A 14,666-nucleotide genomic window follows, 5' to 3' on the forward strand; every position below is an offset into this window, starting at 1 on the left:
GTGCGGCGCTCCCTCAGTACCGCCCCTCCGACAGTGCGGCGCTCCCTCAGTACCGCCCCTCCGACAGTGCGGCGCTCCCTCAGTACCGCCCCTCCGACAGTGCGGCGCTCCCTCAGGACCGCCCCTCCGACAGTGCGGCGCTCCCTCAGGACCGCCCCTCCGACAGTGCGGCGCTCCCTCAGTGCTGCACTGGAGTGTCAGGCTGGATTATGGGCTCGAGTCTCTGGAGTGAGACTTGAACCGATGTGACTCAGGTGGCAAGAGAGCTGCTCACTGAGCCACGGCCGACACCAAGCCAGAACTATGAGAGAGTCTCGGTTTCCCGCTGTTTGCCTGGTGTGGGCCCCTGCTGAATGGGTCAACACTTCTCATTTCTGCTACTCATTTAGGAAAAGTCTTACAGAGGAAATCATTTGGAATAGTCGACTAAAGTGGAGCAATGATAACCGATAAACCCCCGCCATTTATGGCTGTTTAGGAAATATCACAATCGACGTACATTTAAACAGGTAGAAATGCAGATTTCAATGGCTCGTGTGCATCATGAGAATTCTACAGCAACAACTTGTATTTATATAGCACCTTTAATGTAGTAAAACGTCCCAAGGCGTTTCACAGGGGCGATTATCAAACAAACTGACACCTAGCCACATAAGGAAACCAAAAGCTTGGTTTTAAGAAGCGTCTTAAAGGCGGAGAGGTTTAGGGAGGGAATTCCAGAGCTCGGGGCCCAGGCAGCTGAAGGCACGGCCGCCAATGGTGGAGCAATTAAAATCGAGGATGTGCAAGAGGCCAGAATTAGAGGAGCACAGAGATCTTAGGGGGCGGGGGGGCGTTGTAGGGCTGGAGGAGGTTACAGTTATAGGGAGGGGCGAGGCCATGGAGGGATCTGAAAACTTTAAAATCGAGACGCTGCCAGACTGGGAACCAATGTAGGTCAGTGAGCACAGGGAGTGATGGGCGAACGGGACTCGGTGCAAGTTAGGACACGGGCAGCCGAGTTTGGGATGAGCTGAAGTTTACGGAGCTGGGAGACCGACCAGGAGAGCGTTGGAATAGTCGCCAATTACAAGGGTTGGCAACAATGCAATTAGGTACCAGGATCAGAGTTAATGTACCAGAGGGGGGGCTTCAACAAGCTTTCCTGATCCCTGATACTCTCATGTTCTTGGTCCATTTCCTTGGCTTGCTCCTACCCTCACTGACTAGCCCCAATCCAGCAGATCGGGACCCGGCGCTCCGCCGCTCCTCTCCTCAGACACAAGCCGGGTTTGAAGGGCCGGATCTCTGGGTGTGATGCTGGGGGCAGCCGGGGGCCTCGGTACCCGGACAGTGCGAGGGCTGGGAGACGGGAAACGGAGTGAAACTGACCAGCAACAAAGTAACAAGAAATCAACATTAAGTTGCCCGAAATTGACACATTGTCGGGAGAATTGGCCCGGAGGCCGGGCCGGGCTTTCTGTACCTGTTGCTGCCGATCCTGATCCGGCTCCGAGTGTTGGCTGCTCGGCCTGTCCCGCTCTCTCTCTCTCTCTCTCTCTCTCCAATTCCAATTCCAATGCTTTATTTCAAAGCCAACCGCAGAGGTAGAGCCCGTTCTTAAAGGGATCGGGCAGGCGGAGCCTTAAAGGGTTCAGGCACAAGCGCGGCCGAATTTTATCCCACTGTTTGTTGTTCTTGCAGGAAAGCTTCTGGGGATTGGCTGAATACAGTCACCTGACTCCCAGCATCCGCCAATGAAAACCCTCAGCCTGTTCCATGGAGTAAAACCACGTGGCGGGGTGGATGTTGGAAATGTTAATTAATTGTCATTTGTCTGATGTTTACACAGCAACACTGCACAATTCAGCAGGAACTGAGTGGGGTGGGTTCAGTACTGAACCATAATAAAACCGCACCGTAGCAGACGGGACAGGACTGTGCAGAGTGTGTGTGCTGTACATGTACAGGAGCGGACACTGACAGACGGGCCGTACAGTAGCAGACATGACTCGCTCGCTCCCTTTCACCCGTTGTGCACTGTAAATATACAGCACCACCTCTCCCCACCCCTCCATTGACCCGATTCATCACGCTGCTTGTCCACCATCCAGTTCTGGATGAGCAGAAATTTCCTCCACCTAAATATTGGGAAGACCGAAGCCACTGTCCATTGTCTTCGGTCCCTGCCACCGACTCCATCCCGCTCCCTGGCAACTGTCTGAGGCTCAATCAGACCGTTCACAACCTTGATGTCACAGACGAGCTTCCATATCCTCTCCATCACCAAGACAGCCTATTTCCACCTCCGTAACATCGCTAGTCTCCACCCCTACCTCAGCTCATCCGCTGCTGAAACCGTCATCCGTCCCTTTGTTACCTCCAGACTCGACTATTCCAACGCACTCCTGGCCGGCCTCCCATCCCCCACCCTCCGTAAACATCAGCTCATCCCAAACTCTGCTGCCTGTGTCCTAACTCGCACCGAGTCCCGTTCGCCCATCACCCCGTGCTCGCTGACCTACATTGGCTCCCGGTCCAGCAACGTCTCAATCTTAAAATTCCCATCCTTGTTTTTAAATCCCTCCATGGCCTTGCCCCTCCCTATCTCTGTAACCTACTCCAGTCCCACAACCCCACCCCCGCGATCTCTGCATTCCTCCAATTCTGGCCTCTTGTGCATCTCTGATTTTAATCGCTCCACCATTGGCGGCCCTAAGCTCTGGAATTCCCTCCCTAAACCTCTCCGCCTCGCTCTCCTCCTGTAAGACACTCCTTAAAACCGACCTCTGACCAAGCTTATGGTCACCTGTCCCACTATCTCCTAATGTGACTCGGTGTCAAATTTTGTCACATAATGCTCCTGTGAAGCACCATGGCATGTTTTACGATGTTAAAGGTGCTATATAAATATAAATGCAAGTTGTTGAAACCAGGGCACTGGCGCTTTCTGGGTGATGCAGGAGCTGAAGTTTGGAGCTATTGCTGGGCCCAGCTCAGAGTAACACTGACCGAGACCAAGGCTGTAGGGGAGGGGAAATACACACTGGAGACAAGATTCATTTATATTACAAAATACTGCGGATGCTGGAAATCTGAAATAACAGAAAATGCTGCAAATACTCAGCAGGCCAGCAACATCCGTGGCGAGAGAAACAGCGTCAACGTTTCCAATGAAGCTCAACGTAAGCTCGAGGAACAGCACCTCATCTTTCAATTAGGCACTTTACAGCCTTCTGGACTCAACATCGAGTTCAACTATTTCAGATCATAATCCCCGCCCCCATTTTTCATGCAGTATGATTTTGCCATTCCCATTTGCAACATTTTCACAGTATGTTCTTTCAATTCCTTCCTCCCCTCCTAACCTTCCCCCCCACCCCCGTCTCTGCACCTGCTTAATCTGTTACATTTCCAGCTTTTTCCAGTTCTGATGAAGGGTCCCAGACCCGAAACGTTAACTTTTTTTTCTCCACGGATGCTGCCTGGCCTGCTGAGTATTTACAGCATTTTCTGTTGTTAGACAAGATTCATTCCTCACTTTCCCCAGACTTAGAGTTCACATATATAGCAGAGAGGGCGTCAGAGTAGCGCTCTCGCCTGAGTCAGCTGGGTTGAAAGCCCCACTCCAGAGGCTTGAGCACAAGATCCAGGCTGACACTCCGGGGCAGTGCCGAGGGAGCGCCGCACTGTCCGAGGGGCAGTGCCGAGGGAGCGCCGCACTGTCCGAGGGGCAGTGCCGAGGGAGCGCCGCACTGTCCGAGGGGCAGTGCCGAGGGAGCGCCGCACTGTCCGAGGGGCAGTGCCGAGGGAGCGCCGCACTGTCCGAGGGGCAGTGCCGAGGGAGCGCCGCACTGTCCGAGGGGCAGTGCCGAGGGAGCGCCGCACTGTCCGAGGGGCAGTGCCGAGGGAGCGCCGCACTGTCCGAGGGGCCGCCTTTCGGATGAGACATTAATGTGGACCTAAAAGTTTTAAAGGCACTATTTTTCAGATGAGTTCTCCCTGGTGTCTTGGGGCCTGTATTTATCCCTCAATCAGCATCACTAAAACAGATTATCTGGTCATCATCACATTGCTGTTTGTGGGAGCTTGCTGTGCGCAAATTGGCTGCTGTGTTTCCTACATTACAACAGTGATTATACTTCAAAAAATACATTACTGGATGTGAAACACTTTGGGATATCCTGAGGTTGTATAATAAAATGCACATTTTTTGTATAAAACAAGGCTCCGAGCAGTTCCAGGAATTGAATAGAGGCAGCAGCAGATTTGAAACCCACCTCCCGACATACTGAGTGGGGAGATGCCAATCAGAGACTACCGCAGCTCATAGCCTTTGCAGGAAAGGGGGGTATGCAAAACTGGGCCGGAAAGTCACATCAGGAAATTGCAGGCTGGCAGTGTCCCATCCATTCACGGGCCCTTGCGCGCTTCCCTGGTGTGCACACCCAAGATTAATAAATTGGTCATTGCCGAGACTGGGACTTAAAGGGTTAAATTACAAGGGCAGGTAGTGATGGGCAGTAAATGCTGGCTTTGCCAGCGACACCCAGATGCCAGCAAACTTGGCTTGTATTCCCCGAGTGCAGAAGATTTTGGAGTGTCGAATGTTAAAAGGATTCGATCGGGTAGATCGGGAGAAACCAAGTCCTCTGGTTGGGGGAGTCCAGAACAAGGGGCGTAACCTTAAAATTAGAGCTTGGCCATTTAGGCCCCCCCCGCCGCCAAGAGAATCTGGAAAACTCTCCCCAAATTAGGCTGTGGGTGCTGGGAGTCAATTGGAGATATCAAGACTGAGAAATAGATTTTATTGGTAAGGGTATCGAGGGACATGGAGCAAAGGCGGGTACAGATCAGCCACGATCTGACTGAATGGCGGAACAGGCTCGAGGGGCTCCTAATTTTCCTACTAAGCTAACCCCACCTCCCCTTCCCCATACCTCCTCAAACCATTGCACATCTCAATGTGGTGGAAACGTGGCTGTTTAGCGCAGGATTGCCGTGCTGTGTTGGCAATACGCCAGGAACTCCACCAGCTCCTGGTTATGGTGAGCATGGGACGCTGTCTCCTGCTGACATCCGTTACCAGCCCGCGCCCCCCCACACACATGCCCTCGGCAAACCCCCCCCCCCCCCCCCACACACACGCATTAGTCACCCCCCCACATGCGCCCGCGCCCCCCCCCACATGCGTACGCGCCCCCGCCACACACACACACGCCTGCGCCCCCCCACACACCCCCACACGCGCCCTCTTGCCGCCCCCCACATGCGCGCCCGCCCCCCCCCCCCCCCAAACACACAGAATGAGGTGCAGTTCGGGTGCTATTGGACATTTTTAAATTTATTATTGCATGAGTGAAACAATAAAAAAATAAGTGATGCTTTCTTCAAGAAATTAAAAATCAAAACAAACCAGGTTACAGGCCGAGAGGAAGGTATTGATTAAGAGACAGGCGACAGAATGCGACAGAGACCTCGTGAATTGAACACTCGGCACAGGTGAAGTAAACCAGGGGGGTGTGGGCGGGGCGGAGGGATTAGTGGGAGACACATTCCTGAATTTCAGCCCGGAGGTAAGCTCTTGGGGTCTGGGCATCAGCTTGTCCACACGCCGATATCCACAGCACCATTAAAGCCCAGGAATCAGCAGACGCACTCTCTGACCCGCCTGCGCACTCTCTCAGCAGGAGCGGGCTTTGAACAGGTCAAAGCCTCCGTTACAATGACAGGCGCCCCAGGACTGCTTATTAAGCTCTCTCCCCCATCACTGCCATCACTAGACCTCCACCCCCTCACTGACCAAAGCCATTCTGACCTCTCCCTGCTGACTGGGTGGGCGCGGGCAGGCGGGTGGGGGCAGGGGTTGTGGCAGTCTCTCTCCCACCATCCCCCTCCCCACGCTTCCTCCCCCGCCTCCCACACTTTTTTATCCTTTCGGATATCATGTGCTTTTGGAAAACGTGGAATGCAGGTATGCTCTGGAGGGGGGAAACTCTGGAGCATTTTATTGCACATACGAGAACCAAATAAATTAATGATTCGCTAATAAATTAATAACGTTAATAGATTACTGTCGCACGAAAGGAAAACAAGGAAAGAACTCAGAACAGCACATCATGGCCACTCGCTGGAATAGATCAGATTGGTCACCACCTTCAAACCACGGTCAGTCCTTGGTCCAGACACACAGTATATCAGTAACAGGTACAGCACACAGCAAATCCTAACACTCAATATAATCCGGATGGGAGAAAATTTAGCAGTTCTTTTTTTTTGTGTTTTATATTCCTCTGTCTGCTCACAATCAATTTCTTCTAGAAACATCTGAAGATTTCTGTTAAAAAATCATCCTGTAAATGAAGTGGTGGGGTGGTTTACTCGCGATCAGAACATCTCTCGCTGGCTGGCGTGTCGGAGCCTCAGACGTAGTCTTCTTTAAGAAGCTTTTCAAACAAAAGAGAAACAAAACATTCAGGTCAAAATCAGCTTAAACTCGGCAGTCCCCCAGTTTATCTCCCCCTGCCCCCTCACCTCTCCCCCTCCACCCAACTCTCACTGGGGTACAGTTCCTGAAGGTGCTGACTCTCACTGGGGTACAGTTCCTGAAGGTGCTGACTCTCACTGGGGTACAGTTCCTGAAGGTGCTGACTCTCACTGGGGTACAGTTCCTGAAGGTGCCGACTCTCACTGGGGTACAGTTCCTGAAGGTGCTGCCTCTCACTGGGGTACAGTTCTCCGCACCTTAGCTGGGGTGAGGAGTGGGCTGATGGGGAACGACAAGCATGTCTGTGCTCCAACATCGCCACTCAAACACACGAGCTTCTGGTCAGCACTGCTCTCACCCTGACGTTTTATCCCTTGGTTGAAGCTGACCTCACCCAGACAGCGCTCTCTGATTCTCATCATCACTCCTATTCTTCTCAGCTCCCGGTGATGTCCTGGACTGTGGGATCTGGCCCTTCGCCCGGGGTTTAATCAACACCCAATGGGACCTCGGCCAGCAGGATCGCAGGTGGCCATGCAGTGCCCCTCCATACACTGGGCACGGAGGCGTCTGTGACTGGAGATGGCGATGCCCGCGGGTTGCTGTGGTCAGAGGGCGGACAGTCGCCATCGCCCTGTGCCAGAGTGGAACCACACCCATCAGAGAACCAGACTGTCGCAGCCTTGCCGTCCTATTTGACCCTGAGCTGAGCTCCCGACCCCGTATCCGCTCCATCACCAAGACCGCCTACTTCCACCTCCGTGACATCGCCTGCCTCCACCCCGCCTCAGCCTATCAACTGCTGAAACCCTCATCCATCCCTTTGTCACCTCCAGACTCGACTATTCCAACGCACTCCTGGCCGGCCTCCCATCCCCCACCCTCCGTAAACAGCAGCTCATCCAACACTCTGCTGCCCCGTGTCCTAACTTGCACCAAGTCCCGTTCACCTATCACACCCTGTGCTCGCTGACCTACACTGGCTCCCGGTCCGGCAGCACCTCGATTTTAAAATTCTCATCCTTGTTTTCAATCTCTCCATGGCCTCGCCCCTCCCTATCTCTAATCTCCTCCAGCCCCACAACCCCCCGAAATATCTGTGTCCCTCTAATTCTGGCCTTTTGAGCATCCCCGATTCCCATCGCTCCACCACTGGCGGCCGTGCCTTCAGCTGCCTGGGACATAAGCTCTGGAATTCCCTCCCTAAACCTCTCTGCCTCTCCTCCTTTAAGACGCTCCTTAAAACCGACCTCTTTGACCAAGCTTGATCTGTCCTGATATCTGTGTGGCTCGGTGTCAAATTTTGTTTGATAATCGCTCCTGTGAAGCGCCCTGGGACGCTTTACTACGTTAAAGGCGCTATATAAATGCAAGTTGTTGTTGTCAATCCAAGGCAGTCTGCTGCAGGTCAACAGGCTACGCTGTACTTACAGCATAAACAGGAAACTTCTTCTAGTCGTCAGTAGCCGTCAATCCCCTCACCGGACCATTCAATATCATCTGGGGGGTGAAGAGGAATAAAGTCACTGTACACATCACGGCGAATCCCAACACTCGCCCACATTGCCCCTAAACCCAGCACGACATCAATAGTTCTCCTAAAGCTGAATCCCAGCACATTCACATTGCCCCTAACGCCGAACCCCAGCACACTCACATTGCCCCTAACGCCGAACCCCAGCACACTCACATTGCCCCATTACCCGAGCCCAGCACACTCACATTGCCCCATTACCCGAGCCCAGCACACTCACATTGCCCCATAACCCAAGCCCCAGCACACTCACATTGCCCCACTCACATTGCCCCATAACCCAAACCCCAGCACACTCACATTGCCCCATAACCCGAACCCCAGCACACTCACATTGCCCCTAACGCCGATCTCCAGCACACTCTCATTGCCCCATAACCCAAACCCCAGCACACTCTCATGCCCCATAACCCGAACCCCAGCACACACATTGCCCCTAACGCCGATCTCCAGCACACTCACATTGCCCCATTACCCGAGCCCAGCACACTCACATTGCCCCTAACGCCGATCTCCAGCACACTCACATTGCCCCATTACCCGAGCCCAGCACACTCACATTGCCCCATAACCCAAGCCCCAGCACACTCACATTGCCACACTCATTGCCCCATAACCCAAACCCCAGCACACTCACATTGCCCCATAACCCGAACCCCAGCACACTCGCATTGCCCCTAACGCCGATCTCCAGCACACTCACATTGCCCCATTACCCGAGCCCCAGCACACTCATATTGCCCCATAACCCGAACCCCAGCACACTCACACTGCCCCATAACCCGAACCCCAGCACACTCACATTGCCCCATAACCCGAACCCCAGCACACTCACACTGCCCCATAACCCGAACCCCAGCACACTCACATTGCCCCATAACCCAAACCCCAGCACACTCTCATTGCCCCATAACCCAAACCCCAGCACACTCACATTGCCCCATAACCCGAACCCCAGCCTCTGGTGACGAGTTGAATTTTCGGTCAGAGTTTGCCTTTGCCCAGTACAAAACGAGTGAGAGCCTGAGAAAAGCGAGTAATGGATCTGCCTTGATTTAGAGGGGGGGGGGGAGAAAGAGTCGGGGGGCAGCAGTGCGATTAGAAGAGGCGGAATATGTCACTTCCGATTCCACCATGTCCTGATCACCTGCAGGAAAATCCTACATTGCCGAGCTGCCAGGATTCGGACACTGTGCTCATTTGACTTCAAAATAAATTGGCTGTGTTGTATCCGTGTGTTAATGGAGACACGGAATGCAGGAGTTGGTTTAACAGGTGTTTACTGGACAAAGTCTGGAGGTGCACTAAAAGATACAAGACACTATACAGGCTTATATAGCCCGAGTGGCCACTACCGGCATTACAGTACACAGGGGCTCTTAAAGGCACATACACCACAATTCCTCCCCTTTTAGACAACCAGTACATAACATTTTAAGTAATTGTTATTAACATGTGTACAAGAACAATAATCTACACATTTGCTGCAGTTAATCAATTATAAGTCAGTCTCTCTGGAGGCTTCCTGACTCGGTCCGGATAACGCCTCGGTGGTGTAGTAGTTTTTGGTGGTGTAGTAGGTTCTTTTGGCAAGGTCGATTCGGCTTGAATGCCAGTGTCGGGTTCATCTGGTTCCAGTATCACCGGATCGGAGGTAGATACTATGGGTATCTCTGCTTCATCATTAGGCGTATAGAGTGGTGGTGTAGGTTGTCCTTTTTCGGATGACTCGATGATCTGGTCAGCATGGCGCCTTATTATGCTTTCTCCAATGTCCACGGTATACATCAGCGGTCCTAGTCGTGTGCAAATAGTTCCAGGCTGCCATTTCTCGGTACGGTAGTCCCGGGCCAAAACTTGTTGACCTATCTGGAAGGTTCTAGTTGGCCTTGCATTCATGCCTTGAAATTGCTGGTTCTCTACGTCCCTTCTGATGTTTGGCTTGATCAAATCCAGCCGGCATCTTAGTCTTCTATTGAAAAACATCATGGCGGGAGTTTGGTTTGTAACCACGTGTGTTGCATTCCTGTAGGCAAACAAGAAGTTATCTACCTTATGCTGTAGATTAATGTCTTCATTACCCATAGCCTTTATGGCCTTCTTGAAGGTCTGGACAAACCTTTCAGCCAATCCATTGGTGGCGGGATGGTATGGGGCGGACGTGTAGTGCTTTAACCCCATTGTTTTTTTTAAGAACTTCCCGAATTCTTCGGACACAAATTGTGGTCCATTATCAGAACAGATCTGTTCAGGCAGCCCATTCCTGGCAAATATGGTCCTTAATACTGTGATGGTTTTTTCCGCGGTGGTGGAGGACATCTTTATTACCTCCGGCCACTTGGAGTGTGCATCAACCGCGAGTAAGAACATTGAGTCCATAAATGGACCAGCAAAGTCGATATGTACCCTTTGCCAGGGAGATGAGGGCCACTCCCATGGATGTAGAGGGGCTTGTGGTGGGGCGTTTTGGACCTTCTGGCATCCTAGACAGCCCTTGGTCATTTCTTCGATGTCTCCATCGATACCTGGCCACCACACAAACGCTCTGGCTAGGTTCTTCATTTTCACTCCACCCAGATGCCCCTCGTGAAGCTCCTTTAGCACTTTATCCTGGAGTTTGGGTGGAATCACCACTCTGGATCCACACATCAAGGTTCCTCGGCACACTGACAGCTGTTCTCCTCTTTGTGAGAATGCTGGCAACAGTGGTTCGCCATGTGTTGACCATCCCTTCACCGTTAAATCGTAGACTCGTCAGAGAGTCGGGTCATTTCTCGTTTCTTTTTCAATGGTAGAATTTGTTACTGGTAGACATTCCACTATGGTTGAGTGGAATATTTCCACTGGGTCTACTGTAGGTGCCTCTTCTACCGTTGGCAACGGTAGACGCGATAAACCGTCAGCATTTCCATGCTGTTTTGATCCTTTGTATTCTATGTCATATTGGTGTGCCCCTAGGAAAAGGGACCACCTCTGTAGCCTTTGCGCTGTCATAATGGGAACGCCCTTTTTAGGGTTGAATATGGAGACGAGGGGTTGATGGTCAGTCAATAAGGTAAATTTTTGTCCGTGTAGGTAATGGTTGAATTTCTTCACTCCCCATACCAGGCTGAGTGCTTCCCTGTCGATCTGGGCATAGTTACGCTCAGCTGAGTTCAATGAGCGTGACGCAAAAGCTATCAGCCGCTCTGAGCCATCAGGGAATCTATGCGATAATACCGCTCCTACGCCGTAAGGGGATGCATCGCACGCCAATCTGATTGGCAGTGATGGGTTGTAATGAGCCAAAACTTCCTTGGACGTGATCAAGCCTTTACATTTATGGAAGGCACGTTTACAGTCTTCGCTCCATTTCCAAATTACTCCCGTTTGTAGCAGTTCGTTAAGAGGGTGCAGAACAGTTGACAAGTTCGGTAAAAATTTATGATAGTAATTTATCAATCCCAGGAACGACCTTAATTGTGAGACATTTTCAGGTGCTGGGGCTTTTATGACCGCTTCAATTTTTCAGGTGACTTATGCAACCCTTCTTCGTTAATTATGTGGCCACAATATATTTGTTTCTGAAAAAATTCGCACTTGGGGCGATTTGCTCGTAGGCCCCGTTCTCTCAGCCTAGTGAGCACCTGCTCCAAATTGGCAAGGTGCTCGTTGTCGTTTTCTCCTGTTACAAGGATGTCGTCTAGGTAGCATCGAGTCCTCGGAATCCCTTGCAGGACTTGCTCCATAGCTCTTTGCCAGATAGCTGGAGCTGATGCTACTCCGAAAACCAGTCGATTGTACTGGTTCAGGCCTTTGTGTGTGTTTATCGTGAGATACTTTTTAGAGGCCTCCTCAACCTCCATCTGTAGATATGCCTGTGCCAAGTCAATTTTGGTGAAACGTTTCCCTCCGGATAGTGAGGCGAAAATATCTTCTATCCTCGGAAGAGGATACTGTACCGTGTGAAGGACCGGGTTTACAGTCACCTTGAAGTCCCCACAGATGCGAATTTTTCTCTGTTCTTCAGATTTATCATTGTTCAACGTTTTCTTCATGACCGGGACAATGGGTGTTGCCCACTCGCTCCAATCTTGGATAACACGCCTGTCTTTTCTAAATTCTCCAGCTCTGCCTCAACTGCTGGACGAATTGCGTATGGCACCGGCCTTGCCTTAAAAAACTTGGGAATTGCCGCATCTTCCACTTTTATTGAGGCGGTGACGCCTTTCAAGGTTCCTAGTTCCTGTTGGAACACTTCTTTGGCATTGGCCAAGATGTCTTTTAATCGTTCAGGTATGACGTCATCATCATTTTTTTTCTTACTGGTCACCGTCAGTGCCTGAATGGAGTGCCAGTCTAAACGTATCCTCCTGATCCATGCACGTCCCAACAGCGGTGGACCACCATCTTGCAGAATGTATAAATACAACTTCTGTATTTCCTTGCCGTTGTATACAACAGGCACCCTTATTTTCCCTCTGGTGTATACTTTCTGCCCCGTATATGTTTTCAAGATAATGGATGTGTCTTTCAAAGGTATATGCGGAAATAGCCGCTCGTAATCCCGTCGACTTATGACGGTCAGAGCTGATCCTGTATCTAGCTCCATTTTAACTGGGGACCCCGCTATCGTGAGGGTAACCCAAATGGTCTGGTAATCTTCTTTGGCAATTACATTATGTAATTTGAGCCAGCTTAGTCTCTTGTTTCCGGAGTCGCTATCGCTCTTCTGGTCTTCGGAGCTACTGTCAGTCATCATTTGTACCTTTCTGTACTTTTCCTTATTGATTTTTTTTCCTGTCAGTGGATTTTGTGTTTCCAGATCGGCATACACGTGCAATGTGTCCCATCTTTCCGCATTGCCTGCATGCTTTGTCCTTGAACCAGCAGTTCCTGTGGTCATGGGTGGATCTGTCGCAGCGATAGCATCTCTCGAAACCCTGTGTCATTTCATGGGTGCCGAAGTCCTGTGACTTTTGCTGTATCTCTGCAGCTCCTCTTGCTGCTGCTTCGTATGACACAGCCACACTGAAAGCCTTGTCCAGTGTTAAATCTTTCTCAGAAAGTAGCCTTTTCTGTGTTCCTTCACTTAGGAGACCGCAGCCGAATTTGTCTCGAAGAGAATCTGCCAGTCCTGCTCCGAATTGGCAGTGCTTTGACAGCTTCCTTAATTCGGTGAGGTAATCAGCGTTACTTTCATTCTTGTGCTGATTCCTCCTGAAGAATTTGAATCGTTCCGCTATCAGCAGCGGTGTTGGGTTTAAGTGCTCCTGCAGGGCGTCAACAATCTCCTTAAAAGTCTTGTCCATCGGTTTGGCTGGAGTGATTAAGTTTTGTAACAGCCCGTATGTCTTTGCGCCCATTAGATTTAGAAGTATCGATGCCTTTTTATCATCCTCTATTTCATTCGCTGTGCAATATACTTCCACTCTTTCCACAGGTGGTCCAATCCTCTACATCATTATCGAAAGCAGTAATATTGCCAGTCTTAGGCATCCTGAAAAAAAAAAATGGCGCCTCCCACGCTTTCCTTTCTTCCCTGCCGAGAAAAAAAATGGCGCCTCCCGCGCTTTCCCGCCGCTGTCCTCCGCGGTTTTTATTTATACAGATACTTTTAATAGTCGGAGACTCGTTCCTGCCGGACTCTCTGGGACTTTTCCCTCCCTCTGCTTGGTCCGAACGCCGACCTGCTTTGCAGAGCTGGCCGTCTACCGAGTGCTCCACCCCTCGTCTCTGTTTGCCTCTGCCTTCGCTGCTCGGCCCCACTGCAGAGTCAGCCGATCGAGCCCCAGCCCGCCGACCAGGAAGGATTATTGCAGTACCTGCCACCAGCCTGGCTAGCTGGTGAAACCACAGTTTTTTCTTTTTTTTTTCTTCTCTTCGACCTTCGTCTGAGGAATCGATCTCCTTGAGGTGCTGCCGAATTGCAGGCAAGTCCGTTTCCAATTCATCGTCACTGTTGTATCCGTGTGTTAATGGAGACACGGAATGCAGGAGTTGGTTTAACAGGTGTTTACTGGACAAAGTCTGGAGGTGCACTAAAAGATACAAGACACTATACAGGCTTATATAGCCCAAGTGGCCACTACCGGCATTACAGTACACAGGGGCTCTTAAAGGCACATACACCACAGGCTGAACTTCAAAAAAGGGGGAAAATCTCTCAACTCAAAACGTCTCGCTCTCGGCTCATCGTGCCTGTACACACACGGAGGCGTGGAATGTTCCAGAAACATTCCATGGTGACTCTTTAAACCGAGATCCGTATTCCAAGTGAGAGTATTGGGCCAAGGTCTCGGCTTTTCTGAATGATTTGATTCCAGACACAATGTTCGATTGTGTCACTTACCCCCACGGTGCTCCTGCCCTTCTATGGCCCCCCTCCCCCGAGCTGCATTCTCTCTCCACCCCCCATATCCCCAAAGTCCCACCAAAGCAAGATCCCTGGCAACACCATGAGGAAAAACTGGGAATTATATATACATAAATATTTTTGTTTTTAAAGTGCTATAACAATGAGACCACAGAATGATACAGCACAGGAGGAGGCCACTGTGCCTGTGCCAGGAAACATAGGCCAGTTATCGGGAAACGCAACTTCCTGGACAAGGCACAGATTGAGGAGGCCAAGTAACGGATGTGGGGGTGCGAGTGGAGACAGGAAGGGAGAGCGGGACCTCAGGG

The 14,666-nt window shown here is 51.1% G+C and overlaps 2 protein-coding genes across 4 annotated transcripts in view; both read right to left on the reverse strand.

The window, feature by feature from the left end:
* Positions 1 to 1,684, reverse strand: part of inpp5ka (inositol polyphosphate-5-phosphatase Ka) — a 38,167-nt gene extending 36,483 nt beyond the window's left edge. For 2 of the 3 annotated variants that reach the window (XM_085964638.1, XM_085964640.1), the window contains exon 1: positions 1,466 to 1,684. The gene's annotated coding sequence lies outside the window, so the exon portion shown is untranslated. The remainder of the gene's footprint in view (positions 1 to 1,465) is intronic. The other variant, XM_085964637.1, reaches the window with a different exon arrangement.
* Positions 1,685 to 5,302: 3,618 nt separating this feature from the next.
* The window catches only part of pitpnaa (phosphatidylinositol transfer protein, alpha a), a 78,343-nt gene continuing 68,979 nt past the window's right edge, over positions 5,303 to 14,666 (reverse strand). The window contains exons 11-12 of the mRNA XM_085964642.1: positions 7,898 to 7,966; positions 5,303 to 6,425 (exon numbers count right to left, since the gene is read on the reverse strand). Of these exons, the coding sequence (XP_085820768.1) occupies positions 7,919 to 7,966 (48 nt within the window). The 3' untranslated portion in view covers positions 5,303 to 6,425; positions 7,898 to 7,918. The remainder of the gene's footprint in view (positions 6,426 to 7,897; positions 7,967 to 14,666) is intronic.

This window comes from Somniosus microcephalus, chromosome 22 (assembly GCF_052327205.1).
Source record: "Somniosus microcephalus isolate GS21.2 chromosome 22, FLI_Smic_1.0, whole genome shotgun sequence".
Taxonomy (NCBI): Eukaryota; Metazoa; Chordata; class Chondrichthyes; order Squaliformes; family Somniosidae; genus Somniosus; species Somniosus microcephalus.